The sequence below is a fragment of the Phascolarctos cinereus genome, unplaced genomic scaffold (genome assembly GCF_003287225.1).
Source record: "Phascolarctos cinereus isolate Bilbo 61053 unplaced genomic scaffold, phaCin_HiC Scaffold_726;HRSCAF=1367, whole genome shotgun sequence".
NCBI lineage: Eukaryota > Metazoa > Chordata > Mammalia > Diprotodontia > Phascolarctidae > Phascolarctos > Phascolarctos cinereus.
In genome coordinates, this window is record NW_027556098.1 from 252,067,346 (window position 1) to 252,084,524 (window position 17,179).

Genomic DNA, 17,179 nt, shown 5'->3' on the forward strand with positions numbered 1-17,179 from the left:
ACAGAAGGAGACACCTTGCACACACAGTCTGTCCACGTGCCCGCTGTGAGGTGGGGCTGTCTCAGACCGATCCAAGAACTCACCCTCGTTTTAAAGCCCTTCAGAAAGGGAGATGTGAGAGCCTTGTTTGGTGACTCATTCCCCTGTGGGGCAACCTTCACCATCTGGGGAGATTCATGCCCAGATCTCCTGGTGAGTACAGGATTGCTGTAATAATAACTAGAATAACAATGGCAACCATAACAAAAACGACAATTATAAATAGCTCACATTCAGACAGCAATTTAAGGCTCGGCAAAACCACAGACATTCTCTCCCGTAACCCTCACAACATCTCAGGGAGCTGGCTAGCCACTGTTATTTTTGACACAGAAGAAACTGAGGCTCAGTGGATTTCCTAGACTCACAGCAAATAAGCACGTGAAGAAAAATTTCAATCCTGACTGGTCCCGTGTGCTCTCTACCATCCTGGGCCACCTTAGAATACAAATAGTCCGTGGTGACACTGAACTTCACTGTTCACAAGACCTTTTTCCTCCCAACAGCCCTGTAAAGTAGGGAGCACAAGTGTCCTCATTCCCATTTTACAGACCAGCAAACTGAAACTCACAGCAGTGAACTTTGTTGTCTGAGGCCCAGGGTTGATACCGACTGTTGGGACCTGGATTCAAAGCCAGATTGTCTACTTCCAAGGTCAGTTCTCTTCCTGAGATGTCACAATACTGACGATTAGGGGTCTAGAGCTGGAAAGAACCTCAGAAGCCATCTAGGCCATTGTATAGATGGTGAAACTGAGGATCAGGAAGGCTGTCGTTGTTCAGCTGTTTCAGTTGTGACTGGCGCTTTGTGACCCCATTTGGGTTTTCTTGGCAGAGATACTGGAGTGTTTTGCCGTTTACTTCTCCAGCTCATTTTACAGATGAGGAAACTGAGGCCAACAGGGTTAAGTGACTTGCCCAGGGTCATATAGCTGGCAAGTATCTGAAGCCGGATTTGAACTCAAGTCTTCCTGACTCCAGGTACTGCCAGGAATGGTACTCTATCCACTATGCCACTGGAAGATTAAGTATACTTAACTATAGCTTGAAGTGAGGAGGAAAAGGAACAGGGAATATTCAGGTGAAAATTACTCCCCACTTTCCCCAGGCTTTCAGGGGAACTGCAGGAAACCTGAAATACACTCCCCCACCCTCCACCTCATGCTTAGCCCTACAGCACCTTGGAAAGAGGAAACAGTTGAGATGGTTTCCCCCTTCTCCAGGGGTGAGGAACCTGTGGCCTCAAGGCCACATGTGGCCCTCTAGGTCCTCAAGTGTGGCCCTTTGTCTGAATCCAAAGTCAAAGGGCCTCACCTGAGGACCTAGAGGGCCACATGTGGCCTTGAGGCCGGCGGGTTCCCCATCCCCGGGCCCCAGCTATTCACTTAAAAACTTGTGCTCAGCCTAACCACCCCGTTACAGGGCTTTAAAAATAAAGGGACAGAGGTGTTCCCATTGTTCTCTTGGCACCACTGATAAGCTGAGAGAGGGTCTTGCTGTACAGAACACTGGAGATCCTGAGTCTAAAAACTCTGCCTGTTTCAGGTTTATCTCTGCTCTTGCTTGAGATCGGCAGCTGAGCAGGGTGCGACGACCTTCCTTGTCGGTGCCAAATGCCCTCTAGGCCCAGAAAGATGAGACACCCAATAAGAAGAGCAACCTGCCCCACAGACACGCTGTGCCTTCTTTTCTTCTTTCCTTCCATTAATTCCATTTCATTTTCCACAATAAAAGTCCCACAAGGATATTCAGTGCAAATGCAAACATATTAGGGCAATATTATTGTCAATAGGATTTTACTGCACACCTGAACTGGGAAATGTAAATCAAGGCCCACGGCAACTATGACTGGCCCCCCAGCGCATGCAAATTATCATGCTGCTACCTCCTCAAATATGACTCTAAAACTGCCTGTTCTGTCCAGTGGCTCCAGCATTGAACTTACTCAGGGTAGACAAAGGAAGAGCATTTTACCCCCAAAGGCTCATCCCACACTTCATCTGAGACATTAGGACGGGATCTTTCTGCCTAGTCCCCCATTTTCTAGCCCGCATCTGAGAAGTTGCCAAAAATTAGTAAGATAGAATGGCCTCCAGGGCTCCTCTACAGGGGTCTTCTGAGCCAATGAAGCAGACAAGTGTGTGAACTTGCCCATTCAGTTACCAGGTTACCCCAGGCCTCTTTACTCCATGGGTAGGGGGAGGCTATGGTCCTTGCTCCTACTCTCAGGGTCTGCTTGATGAGAGTGAAGGAGAGCACATAAAGTATCTTATCAAAACTTGTTATCTTTCTTATCACCAATGGTGGTGTCCTACACACAGTAGGTATTTAATAAGTGGTTGCTGAATTTCACAACAAATAATCTCCAATTTTGAGAGGTCAATTTAGATGAAGCCCAACTTTGACAGATTTTTAAATTAAAACACAGGCAATTCCCAATTTTTTTTCCCCTAATTGTAGAAGTTGGGTGCCATAGACAATGCAAAATAATTTCTACTTGTGTTTTGATGTGCTGGTTAGTTGTTTTTCAGACAACAGATCCATCTTCCTAATTAAAGTCTGACTCGAGCTAATATTCAAATTAGTCTGTGTTCCCTGAGAACAAACACTGACCAGAGGAGTGTTAGATGGGGAAGGAGTGGGGAGCAGTCGGGGATTAATTCATTCTTCCAAGATAATCTACAAATTGGACACTTCACTGGAGAGACACATTACGGAATCGGAAGGTGAATCAGCAGGCAATTTGCTGGAGCAGTTTCTCATTTTAGGATTTGTCAGTATCAGTGTATCTGATGGCGGATGATGCTGTGTTTCCATGATCCAGCATTTATCTCTGCCCAGGACAGCCAACATAATTTTTTTTTTCATCAATGAAAATCAACAAAGGAAAATAAGCTACTTATTTCCTAATACTAACTTTATGATAATAGCTGTGATTTATAGTGCAGTGAAGCTTTGCAATTTAATTTGCACACATTTATTTTGTAGGATCTTTATAACAGCTAGGTGAGGTGGGTGCTTCAGGTGGTATTTCCATTTTACAGATGAGGAAACTGAGGCTCAGATAAGTTAAGTGACTTGCAAGTCTGCCAGGAGACAGGATCTGAACTCTGGCAAAGTGTAACATCAATTGGTTCTTGAGTCAAAGGACCTAGGTTCAAATCCTACCCCTGATGCTAAATATTTATGTGACCTCAGGCAAGTCCCACCTCATCTGAAAAATGAGGGGCTGAGAAGAGGTGGTCCCTTCCAGCTCTTGACCTCTGATCCTATGAGGCCAGGTCTCTTTTGACTCTAAGGTTATTAGCATTCTTTCTACCACACCACATTCATGTGAAGAAAAAGGAGAAAATGCTATCTATGTATACAATTCTAAGACTTGGGTGCACCTTTTTGGGGGGGGAGGGGAGAGAAGATGGAGTCCTAATTTCATTATGTAGGGGATTTCTGAATTTGATATGACCTCCACTGATGCAGATCAGAAACTTAAGAATCACAGAAAGTTTATTGGGGCCTAGAGAGGCTGAGTGATTTGTCTACAGTCACACACGACATGTTCTGACTCAGCTTCTCACACTTAAAAATAGTAATAATAACAATAACGTTAGCGAACTCTTATATAGACCCTTTATGTGCCGGGGCCTAGAGTCAGGAAGACTCATCTTCCTGAGTTTAAATCCAGCCTCAGACACTTAATAGCTGTGTGACCCTGTTTGCCTCAGTTTCCTCATCTATAAAATGAGCTGGAGAAGGAAATGGCAAACCACTCTACTTTCTACCAAGAAAACTCCAAAGGGGGTCACAAAGAGTTGGACACGACGGAAATGACTGAACAACAATAAAACTATGTGCCAGGAACTGTGCTAAGCACTTTACAAATATCATCTCATTTGATGCTCACAATAACCTTGTGAGGTCTAGATGCTGTTTATTATCTCTGTTTTGCAGATGAGAAAACTGAGGGACAGAGATTAAGTGACTTGCTCAGGGCCACACAGCTAGTAAGTATCAGAGGCTAAATTCGAATTCAGGTCTTCCTGACTCCAGGCATGATGCTCTTTCCAGCTGTCCCCTGGCTGTCCCACTTAGTAACAAAAAAGGGGACACCACCCCAACCAGAGTTCCACCGACGGCTGACTCAGGATTGAGGCACAGTACTCTCCACAGTACTCATTTAGGATATGCACTGAGCCTATGTCTCTGGAAGGCAGGGGACTGGAACAGCATGTGGCTACGGAACCCTGCTTCTTCCCTCCAGGGGCAAATCAGGCAGCATTGTTGAGTATTTCAGCACAGCATCAGAGGACTTCAAGCTGGAAGAGGCCTTGGAGAACAACTGGTCCGACTAATACTCCTTTTTTAGTGAATAAAGACATGCTTTTCCCGTTGGACCCTAGGACATGGCCCTTTGGCCCCTGGGAGGGGGGCAGAGCTGAAGACTCAGGGCCTCTTCTGCCTCTTTCCCCTTCCATTTCTTTGCTATAATAAAGTATGCTTTTTGCTTAACCGTCACAGCTGGCCTTATACAATGCAGCCTAAAAGAATCATTCTATTAAACAGCTCACAACTGAGCTCTCCTTCTTTGCTGAGCACACAGGAGAGGTGCGGGAAATAACAGGAAAAGCAACTATCTGGGCCAGAAAGGGAGGATGGCCTTGGCCGACTCTCTTGGTCTCAGCAGGGCTAGGCGTCAGGAGGCAGCGGTCGTTCTGAGCTGCTGCTGACTCAGTGAGTAGCTATGAGCCATGAGGGGAGTATATTTTCTGATATCTTCAAACTGCAAACACCTATGGCAGGGGCCAACAGGGAATAAGAAGCCTGCTAGAGTTAATGAAGCAAAACTGTAACCCTCTTAAATGGTTCTCAACAGCAAAACTCTCTTCTTATTTGCTGTGTGATACTCTCTGTTTTTCTCCCACCTCTCTGACTGTCTCTACTCTGTCCCCTTCTACTCTGTCTCCTCCTCCTTCTTCCCACCAGCTAAGTGTGGCATTCTTAAAGTTCTGTCCGCAGCCCTCTTGCATTTTCTTTCTCGAACTTGTCTCCCTTGGCTCTGGGTGATCTTGTCTATTCCCACAGTTCCAGTAATCACCTCTAGACTACTAGCTCCCTCATCTCTATCTCTAGCACCATCTTTCCCACTGCCAACTAGACGTTTTGTCAGATCATAGAATTTCACAGGTGGAGCAACCTCAGTGGTCAGCTAGTACAACAAGCATACCCAAAGAAGTCTACGTTCAACATACCTGGCAAGTGGCCAGCCAGTTCTTTGCTGGAAGATAACCAGCAATGGGGAAACTCTACCTCCTGAGAAGTCCAGTCCATTTAAAAACGTTGTATTATACACTTCAAACTCACCCCATCTAAAACCAAACACATCTCGGCCACTAAGCTGGCTCCCTCTCCATATCTCCCTATGTCTAGCATGCTCCAGTCACTCGGGCTTAAAACTTCTGGTTCATCATTGACTCTTTTCTTTCCTTCTCCTTCAATATCCACTTAATCATTAGTTCATACCGACCTTTTCTTTCTTTAGGATTACTAATCTAGAACTAGATGGGTCATTACAGGCAATACAGTTTAACCCAGATGTGGGGAACCTGTGGCCTTGAGGCTACACGTGGCCCTCTAGGTCTTCAAGTACCGCCCTTTGACTGAGTCCAAGTTTTATGGAACAAATCCTTTTATTAAGGGGATTTGTTCTGTGAAGTCTGGATTCAGTCGGAGGACCGCACTTCAAGACCTAATGGGCCACAGGTTCCCCACCCCTGGTTTAACGGCTTCATTTTATAGATGAAGAAATTGAGGCCCAGGTCCACAAAATGAGGTCTACTGCCAGTAGGTAAGCAGAGTCTGGATTCGAACTCAAGTATTTTGATTCTAAACCCTTTACCACTGCCATCATCTGGGCCAGTTTCTAATCAATTCAGGACTAGGGCAGTAATTGCCTAGTTAATTCTCTGCTTCCGGTCTCCCCTGTCCAGCCCATTCTACACTATATAGTGCTGACAGATTAATCTTACAGAAATACCCATTTTTGTCCTTCTATACAGTTGATGACTCCTCATTGCCCATAGAATAAAGCTGACATTTTTTACCTTATCATTTGGGGTCTTTCACAGTTGCACTCCTACTTATCCCTCTAACTTAATCTGGCCACACTCTCCCTCTTCTATCATTTCCACAGACAACTCCAAATTGTTCACTATTCTCATCATGCCTTAAACTCTTCTTAAGCACTTTCACGTTCAGAAATCATGTCTTCCTCTGAATGACCCTAACACGTACTGCTTATTCTACAACACTTAGCATTTAGCATATGTTATATTTGATCCCATGCGTCTAACACCCATTCTATTTTCCTAAGTAGGATACGAGTTCCTTGAAGGGAAAGGGCTTATGTCTCTTTGTATCTTCTTTGCCTAGCACAGTGCCCTATATCCTGTGGATGCTCACTAAATGTTTGATGATGGTAATGATGCTGACACTTCCCCAGCTGCAGGAAGTAGATAATGAAAGTATTAACCTGGAGCGACAACCGCAGTTTTTCAAAACTGTCTTCCAATTCCTTCTTTTCAAGCTCATGGGCAGACATCAGTTCTAGGAAGAAGAATAAAACACATTGTTAAATTGGTCTCCTGCCCAATATTGATAGAAACCATAGGAGTAAGGGTAGCTTCTTCCTCACTCAGGTGAGGACACCAGTGACTATGCAAATGAGTCTGGTATTCATGAGAATTAGGGCACTGAGTGCCTGGCTCAGGGCACAGGGTCACAACATTGGAAGGGACCATTATACAGGTGAGGAAACAAAGGTCAGAAATTTGCCCAAAGTCACAAGGATAGGTAGAGGTCAACTGACTTGTACAAAGTCCCAATGGCAGAACAGGGATTCAAATCCAGGACCACTGATTAAAAAACTTTCCACTGTGCCTTGCTGTCTCCATTTTCATAACTCTACATATCATTACTGTGTTGTGACTTGCCTTTGCAATGCCGTTCCCTTCAACAAGAGATGATCTGACAGCTGTCCTCTGAAGGAAGAGAAGCAAATCTTCAGCATTCACTGTCATAGAGCTGACCCAGTTCTCAAGTCTTTCCTTACAATGGACCAGTTACATGGCTTAGCTTTTCTTCCCCAATTTCTAATTCCCTTTTTCTTCCTGAGTTAGAATAACTCCAAAGAGTGACTCTTCTCAAAATACTGAAAGACATCAGCACTCTGATCATTGCAGTGATCGTTCTTGACTTCAGAGGACCAGCAGTAAAGCACACCTCCCTCCCCTTAGTAGAGAGGTGGTGGATTTTAAGTGCAGAATCAGGCATATGTTATCAGATATGGCCAATATATTGGCTCGCTAAACTACTTCTTTGTTACAAAGGAAAGTTCTAGAGGTTGTTATTGGTTGATGGGTGGGATAATGATCTCATTTATTAAAGAACAAAAGAAAAAAAATCCTCCAATTCAGGAAAATAGATTGTTCTAAGGTCAGAGAGGCTGCCAGAAAACAGAGGGATGGATAGGACCACAAAGTATGTCATCACCTGACTCAAGTAAAGATTCAATTTTAAGATGCTTCCACCAGGAGAAAGGACCAGCTGAACCCTCTTTATCGTGTTTGGAACAATTGTTCTCAGTGGGCCAGTGTCAACACAGCAATAGGCAAAAAGTAATGTCATGTAAGTGTGATTAAGAAGATGGGGGGGCCATTTTCCTCCAGACAGGAAGAGTCTCATTAGTCAGGGTTAAGCCTTTCTCATTCTGACCACGCAAGCAATTTGTTTTCATGTTCTAACTGATGAGAGGAAAGCCCTCATTAATCAGTCCAGACCCTACGCTCAGAGCAGGCTACTGCCTAGGAGCAGCTATTAATTACATTTCTTCCTAGCATGGTCTGCAATTAGGAAGAACTCTGAGGTTTTACATGAATCCACACATTCTGACTAAAGCTGGAGGAGGTCCTATGTCCAGAAGAGAAGTCACAAAATGGACTGGAGAGTAGATTTACATTTGGGGAAAAAAATCATTTATCATCAGAGCTCTCCTCAGCATGTTTCACAGAAATCTCTTTCTTGTATTTGGAAACGGGCATTGAGAAGTATCATCAGCTCCCAAATGATGGATTGTGGCTAAAATCATACACGTTGACTCGACAACATATATAATTCAATAGCTTTGGACAGGGTGACAGAAGAAAGAACCTCCATTAGTCACAATGGAGCTGTTGGCCACATACTGGGACCCATTAACAAGGGCCATCCAAATGAAAATCCAGAAACAAATGAGCTGTGGTCAGGCTCACCACACTGTTCCAAATTTGTCTTTTCAGGAAACCACTTGATAACAAGACATTTTCAAATTAACTCAAAGCCCCTTCTGAAAAGAAAATTCCACGTCTACCCTTGAAAATCTTTAACCCAATACCAAATACTTGTGTCTTCTTCAGCGTCCTTCTGTGTTTGGGTGTTGTAGTGCACCACTTCACCACCTAACACAGTATTCAGACACACTGTTTCTGCCTCTTGGCAGCTGTCTTTCTACTCCACAGAGAGTAAGTCTAAAACAGAGACCTCCCTTCCTAGTGGTTTGGGAGGGAAGGAGGGCACTAGCAGCTGGGAGGACCAGGAAGGGCTTTATGCAGAAGATGTTACTTGAGCTGCATCTTAAAGGAGGTGAGGGATTCTAAGAGGTAGAGAAGACAGTACATTCCAAGCATGGAGATGGCCAGTAAAAAAACATGGCGATGTTATATGAAGTGCCGTGTATGCGAAACAGAGAGCACTGTCTGGCTAGGTCACTGAAATGGGAGGGGAAGCAATGTCCAATGGTGTTGAAATGATACGTTGGCTCTGAGTTGCATAGGGCTTAAAAGCTAAACATAAATGTGTATATTAACTTAGAGGCAAGAAGAAGACACTAGAATTGATTGAACTTGCATGATCATAGACAAGTTTAATAAAAACTACTTTAGCAGCAGTGTGTAGGACAGACTAGGGAGACCGTCTAGGAGGCTGTTGTGATAACAGAGGCGAGAGGTGATGAGCGTCTGAACTAAGGTAGTAACTGTATGAGTAGAGATTTGGGCTTGGGTAGGAGAGGTTATGATGATAGAAAGGGTAAGACTTGGCAACTGATTGGCTGAGGGACAACCAGAAGTTTAGGATAATCCTTAGGTTATAAACATGGGTGCCTTTGACAGAGATAGGGAACTTTGAAAGAGGAAAGGTTTGGATAGAAAGATGAGTTAAATTTTTAACATGTTGATTTTAAGGATAAAATATCTGATAGGCAATTGGTGATGTAGTGCTAAAGATGATCTGTAGAAAAATTATAGTTAAATCCATGGGAGAGGATGATGATGAAGATGATGATGATGAGAGAGAGAGGAAAGAGAGAGAGAGAGAGAGAGAGAGAGAGAGAGAGAGAGAGAGAGAGAGAGAGAGAGAGAGAGAGAGAGAGAGAGAGAGAGAGAGAGAGAGAGAGAGAGAGGCCTAGGATAGAACCTTGGAAACACCCACATTTAGGGGATATAATATGGCTGATAAGCCAGTCAGCAAAACAGACAGAAGAGTGGTCAGGCAGGTAGAATAACCAAGAGAGTTAAAACCCACAAAAACCCAGAAAGTAAAGTATCCAGGAGGAGTCAACCATTGCAAATGCAGGAGGCAGGTCAAGAAGGATTAGAACAGAGAGAAGACCATCAGATTTGACAATAAGGACATCTTTGGAGAAGGCAGTTTCAGTTGAGTGATGAACTCATTAAGTCAAATTGCAGAGTTGAGGAGTGAATGAGAGGAAATAGAGGCAACAAGTGAAAACAGCTTTTCCAAGGAATTTGGGTAAGAAAAGGAGAAGAGATATAAGGTAGTAATTTGAGGGGATGGCTGGATGTAGTGAAAGTATTTTAAGAATAGGGGAGACCTGGGCATGTTTGAAGGCAGTAAAGAAGTAACTAGTAGATGGGGAGAGGATGAAGATTACAGAGATGGGATATGGTTGGTGATGTGATCTACTAGAGAAGATAGGAGGGATGGGAGCAAGTGAACAGGTAGAGGGGTTGGTCTGGGAAGGATCATTTCTTTGTCAGAGACTGGGAGAAAGGGAGTGGAAGGATTTCTCAGTAAAGTAAGAGGCAAGGTCCTCAGCTGAGAGACAGTGAGGAATAGGAAGACAAGTTTTGAACTATCTCTTGAGGGGAATGAGATAAGGAATAAATTAAGAGGAGTAGAAAGACTTCCTTGTTGCAGTTAGGGCTCAGTTGAGGTTAGATAACATGAATTTGTAATGTACCAGTCACCATGGTTGTGAGATTTCCCTAAGTAGCATTCAGTGGCTCATGAAAAGAAATGGAGAAGGCAGATGGTGGAAGCAATCCACAGCTGTGTTTTGGTAGATGAGTGGTAATAAGACAAGAAGGCAAGGGATTTAAGATCAGAGGACAATGTAAAGTTGAAATGCCTAACAATTCGCATGAATCTGGTTAGGGAAAGTGAAGTCAGAACAGGGGTAATTACCTGAGAAAGTACTGAGGGGTGAAGGGCTTGGAGATCTTGATGAAGATAAAAAATAGTTTTTGGAAGTATGAGGCATATGGGGAGATGGAATGATAGGAGGTTATAGTCAAATAGGGGGAATATCACAGTTTCTAACTGAGAAATGGAAACCAAGTTGAGTCAAATGAATAAGTCTTTATTAAGCATTTACTTAAGTACTTATTAAGCATTTACAGGAACTATTCTAAATGCTAGGGATACAAATACAAGCAAAAAAAGAAAGCTAGTCTTTGTTTTAAAAGAGATTACATTCTAATGGAGGAGTTGAAAATGGGGAGAAAGAAGGATGACTGATTTGAAGCCCTTCCTCAAAAAGGAGGTTTCAGGGTGAACTCACCAGTCAAAGAAGAAGACTTGCAGTGGTGGAGGGAGAAGGCAGCTGAGGCATGGTGATGATAGGGCGCAGGGGTAGATCACTCGTGGGTAACGGTGAGATCCATGTGTGACCATCCCTATGGCTGAGGTGGAGTGAAGGAGTAGGTCACAGGATTTTGTAGGCTGAGGAACTGGGAACTGAGAGTTTGAGGGAACATTTTTAAACTACTATCTTCTCTATATCATCTTGGTAAATACCTTTGCTAATAGCAAATTAAGAGTACTACCTCATAATAAGCAGGGAGAATAATGCTAGGGTCTTAGTAAAGTACTAACTAGTAAAGTTAGTAAAGTACTAACCACAAAGAGATCAAAGAAAGAGGCAAATGAAATACACACACACACACACACACACACTATTTATAGCAGCTCCTTTCATAGTAATCTATAACTAGAAACTAAGGGGTTGCCCACAGGTTAAGGAATGGCAAACAGATTATGCTAAATGATGTAATGGAATATTATTGTGCCATTAGAAATGATAATATGGAGAGTTCCAGAAGAATCTTAACTCTATGAGCTAATATAGACTAAGCAGATGGCAACTCATTAGCTTTAAAAGATTTATCTCTCACTCTTGTTTCATAGAAGGTCCATCCACCTCTTTTTCTCATCCTTACTCTATGTTTATTTCCTCAATAATACCTCTTATGCCACTTCTTAGGCCTGGGTCATCACTGGAATAGGCAACTGCCCTCTTGCACCCATAACATGACTCTAGCTTGTGCCTGTGATTTTGATTCATTGGCACTTTTGATGTTCTACTATTGAGAAATCCTGCACCATTGCTTCACTGTGATGTGAAGATGATCCTGGGTTTTTGAAGGCTATGCTAACGGTCCATAAGCTCTAGAAGGTTCTACCAGCTTAGGAAGAGTTCAAGTCCAGTCCTGGCAACAGGATGGGTCTAGTTAAGTAGGCAGAGGCTCAGCTCCAGGAGGCTGACAATAGGTAATGAATTCTTCTACCACTGAAACTCTTGAAAAGGAGATACAATGCAGCCCTTGGTTTTTTGTGGCCCGCTTCTGCTTGTCATGACAGTGGCATAGTGATAGAAAAAGAGGCAGGAGATGTTAAGGATGGATTTTTAGACCATCTATAGGTATTAAGGTAGCTGCTGATATTCTAAATGTGAGCTCCTGGTCCAGTGCCATATGAGTGAACATTCTACAGGAGGAGTTGGGTGACATCAATCTTAACACTTTGAATATAAATGGAGTAAAAAGACAGGAGGAAGTTCCAGCTAAATGCAAGGATGGCTCACAGGTTCTCCTCCATGTGAAGGAGTGAAATACGACTTCATATACTCATGTGGCCATCTTGCATTGCAGGGCTTTTGATAAATATTTGCAGAAAGATTATCATGAAAATATTTGCAGCCTATGTAACAAAATCAGTTGTTGTAGAAGAAGAAAAGATACAGAAATTCTGCAAGGAACATGACAAGGTTCCTCCAAATTAAAGCAACATCTACTTTGCTATTTTGGTGACTTCAATGCAAAGGTAGGAATGGGTGAGGATGGCAAAAAGCACATTGGAAGATTTGGTTCAGAAGTTAGGAATAAAAGGCCTGTAGGCTACACAGAAGTTTCACAACTATCCACACCATGAATACTTTCTCTGAGAAAAGAATCGGAAATGTTGGATATAGCAAATATTGAATAACATTGCAAAAAAAAATAAAATAAAATGGATTAAAACTTGGAAAAGACAGGAAACAGCTTGTTACTAATGCAACTATAATGTGCCTGTGTAGACTACTGACTTGGTAGGGTAAAGATAAAAATCAGTAGAAAGCCAGAAAAATAAGAACAAGAAAAAATATGACATGCATTTATATAGCTCCTATCTGACCAATTTAGGTAAGCTATACGCACTGAAAAATGAATGAAAAGCATTTAAGTGCTTTCCATTTGTCAGGCATATGGCTAAGCAATGGGGATAAAAATACAAAGGTGAGACAAGAGGCTCATATCTGAATGAGGGAGGCAATACATATAGGACAGTGTTGGCCAGCGAAGGAAGTTTTGGTCTGGAGGCTCACAGGGATTTCAAGTTGACCTGTAGGGAAGTCAACTTTCATGAACTTCCCATAAACAATGATATTGATTTGATTACTGTGCCCAGAAGTGGCAAGTGGAAAGTAGAAAAGCAGTGTGTGGGTGGGGGCAGTAAAGGAGACACATGCTGCAATAGCTGATGGGTGTCTTGAAACTAACTTAGTTAGATACAATGGATTGGTGAATTTTCACACACACACATTCATTAATCAAGACAGTTCAGTGCCAGGACTGGAGTTTCAAAGTTAAAGATGATTTAACATCCATGGTGACTAGGGATATAGTTTTTGGAAGTTTAGTCCAGGTAGAGAAAAGCAGTGCAGTGGAAAGATCAATGGCATGATGGGTCGGCAGATGGTGGAATACAACTATGATAATTTCACACAAAAGTTTAATGGTTGTAAATAAGTTTTTATATCGAGGAGGTCAAAATACCCAAAAGAACTGCCTTAGCAAACATCTGACCTATTGGAAGAATAAGTAAGTCTGAGGGAGACACAGGAAGTGGCATGTACCAGGAAGGTCAAACCATCTCCACCACTGCCTCTCCCCAAACTTCAGCAGAGTCTGTACAGGACTAGGAGCCCAAGAGCCTCAGAAATAGCACTGACTCCTAGTATACCAACCCTGTTGACAGCCATTGTCCAGGAGAGCAAATCCTGTTGAGAAGGGGCCTGTCACCACCATTACCAGTAACACCAAATGTTGACCACCTGCTTAGTCAACTGCAGTGTTGACCACTTGCTACTGCTGAGGCAGAGATGTGAGCCCAGCTGAAGCAGTAAGTCACCTTGAAGGAGTGACAAGCAGCAGCATATGCTAAGCATGTCAAACCACTCCCCCTCTACTACCTACCTTCAAACTCCAGTGAAGACAGGGACCTCCCTAAGCCCAGTCTTGGCACCTGGGCCATGCTGCCATTCCTGGCACCATCACCACTAAGTGCTGACCATCTCCCAAAGACTGTCAGGTAAAAGCCCCAGAACACTGAAATAGCAGCTCCCAGTAGATCACCAGCCCTGCTATCAGCCTGGCATATCCAGCCATTGTTTTGGGAAGGCATAGTTCTCCCTCATGGCGATGGAACATAGCAACTGCCTATATGGTATACTTTCTCAGTAGCTATAGCTTCTTACCACCAAAGTGTTTGTCCCCATCAAATGGTTCAACATCAGAAATGGATAGAGTTTTATAAACAGAAATGAGATTAAGTAAATATGGTGATGTATGGCAGCCAAAGGCAAGGCTATTTCAGAATATAAACTTATTTATAAAATCTTATGGAGAGAGATAGTAGATTATAAGCAGTTTTACCTTATGAAACATCAAGAAACAGTAAAGTGGGAAAAAGAGTTTCAAGAAAATGTGGCAAGGGACCCAACTAAGGAAAGTCATTCCAAGGATATTTAAGGATAAAGCTGGAAGGACAAAAATAAAAGAAATATGGGGGAAAATATGTGAAAGATATTTATCAAAAACAGTTTTCAAGGGGCAGCTAGGTGGCACAGTGGACAGAGCTCCAGCCTTGGAGCTAGGAGGACCTGAGTTCAAATCCGGCCTCAGACACTTGACACTTAATAGCTGTGTGACTCTGAGCAAGTCATTTAACCCCAATTGCCTCACCAAAAACAAAACAAACAAACAAACAAACAAACAAACAAAAAACCGGTTTTCAACATTCAGAACAATGGGGTCATCTTTTTTGGCTTCAACATTATAGTCCTAGCTGTGTTCACAGAGAACTTAAGAAAACAAATATGGGAAAAGCTGGTGGTCTAGAGATTAAGCATACAGAGAAGAGGTTAATGACATAATTTTGAAGAGATTGAGCAATTAATTTTTAAGTTATCTGGAAAAGGGGAAGACAGATATGTATATATCATATATATGTATAATATACACATATAACCCTATTATTAAAAGCAAAAAGATGACCAATACAATATCGGTAACTACTAACCTATATGCTAATTTCCCATTTTTCTGAGGAAAATCTATACATGCATTAGGAGCACCTATAATGAGGGTATTAGAAAGGAACAGGCAGGCTGTCATAGGTGATATTCTGTTTCGCTAATTATTAGTGATTTGGAGCCCTCTCTAATATGATTGTTGAGAGTTTGCAACTCTTTTGAGAATTATTTGCTCACAATCTTTGATCACTCATCCATCAGCGAATGGCTTTTAGTATTAGATATTTTGCTAGTTCCCTAGATCACCTTGGATAATATATCCTTATCAGAGATATTGGATGTGAAGATTCTTCCCTCTCCTTGCCCCTAAATGGACTAATCCCATGTTCAGCTCAGCTATACTGATTTCATTTGCGAAAAAAACTTTCTAATTTCATGTCATTAAAATACCTACTTTCTCTTTTGTGATTGCTTTTATTCTTTTTTCATTTTTTTTTAATTCAAGAATTCTCCTCCTAATTTAGACTGCACCTGAAATACAGGCTGAAATGTACCATATTTGGTTCTCCTAATTTTTAAAAAGAGCATTTTAACAACAAAAAAATCATTTAAATGTTAAAAGCCTGTTTTAAAAAATTAATGTTTAAAAATACATTACTTTTAATCTAACATGACAAATAGATTGGGAGGAAAAAAACTTAAAAAGATACTTTTTCTTTTTACATAGAAATGAATATGGATATTTTTAAAAATTGAAAATACATTTTTCTTTCCAGAAATAAACTTCCTTAACACTTCAATTCCATACTGTTCAATTCAACATGCACCTTATTATGTATGTCCTTATTATGTCCCAGGCACTGGGAATAGAAAGATAACAATAAAATTCCTCTGGTCCTCAGGGTGCTGACATTTTTCAGGGTGGAAACAACATGTATACTAATAAATAAATGTAAACTGTGCACAAAGTAAATAGAAAGTAATAGTTGGGAAGGGAGGATGGTGGCAATTGTGATTGGGGAGGGATTAGGAAAGGCCTTATGCAAGGACTGGTACCTGGGAATAGTCTGAAAAGGAGTTAGGGCATCCAGGGGGAAAAGTGAAGGAGGGCGTGCCAAGCTTGGGGCGTAGCTATGTAAAAGACATGGGGGTGGAAATAGAATGTTGCGTCCGGGGAACAGTATGTGAGCCAGTCTGGGTGGAATGCAGAATATCTGAGGGGGAATAATATTAAATTATTCTGAAAAGGTAGGTTGAAGACAGACTGTTAAGGGCTTTAAATATATATATATCCGGCCTCAGACACTTGACACTTAATAGCTGTGTGACTCTGGGCAAGTCATTTAACCCCAATTGCCTCACCAAAAACAAAACAAACAAACAAAAAAACCGGTTTTCAACATTCAGAACAATGGGGTCATCTTTTTTGGATTCAACATTATAGTCCTAGCTGTGTTCACAGAGAACTTAAGAAAACATATATATATATATATATATATATATATATATATATATATATATATATATGTATATGTATATATATGCTTAGGAAGAAATCCAGGAAGAAGAACAAATGGCAGGGTGGGGGGGAACAGGTAAGCACTTAGTCATGCTTTACCTGATTTGATCTTAGGAAACCTGCATATGGCTGCACAGGTTCAAATAAGCATGAAATGAAAAGTAGACAACATGGATACATGATTTTAATAAGAACAAGGATGTATCAAAGTTCCTTTGCATAGGACTCTTTTCTTTTGTTAAAACAGAGGACAGAAGATAACATTTTCCATTTTGGGGGTGGCAGGTAAAATTGAATTTATCTTTACAGGAAGCACATCTTCTACCCAACCAAGGGGATCAATGGATAAAATGCAATATACCTGGGGAGAAAGAAAGAACTACAGAAAACTACTAAAGATCCTCTGGCAACAGAAGGAAAAAATTCATTTGATATTTGGCCCTAGCAGACAAGTATTTCAAAATGAAATCTGTGGATTCCAGTCACCCTCTGACGAAATGACAATTCTAAGGATCCATTAGCAGTTTCTATATGGGTCTGAACAGAGGGCCACTCTTTCTGCCCTGATATTGCTCTTGTAAAACCTGAGTGGGGCCAGTAATCATGCTCTTAGAAATAAGAGAAAAGGCATTTTGGAAAGAAAACCTCCCCATGGTAGATGTATGAGATGCTGAGAAAAGGACTGGATGATGACTGAGTTAGTAATTATCTGGTCCTCCT

The 17,179-nt window shown here is 41.8% G+C and overlaps 1 protein-coding gene across 3 annotated transcripts in view; it reads right to left on the bottom strand.

Moving 5' to 3' along the window:
* MTUS2 (microtubule associated scaffold protein 2) overlaps positions 1-17,179 on the bottom strand; it is a 667,437-nt gene that overhangs the window by 18,748 nt on the left and 631,510 nt on the right. For all 3 annotated transcript variants that reach the window (XM_020997212.1, XM_020997218.2, XM_020997217.2), the window contains one exon: positions 6,565-6,638. In XM_020997212.1, the coding sequence (XP_020852871.1) occupies positions 6,565-6,638 (74 nt within the window). The remainder of the gene's footprint in view (positions 1-6,564; positions 6,639-17,179) is intronic.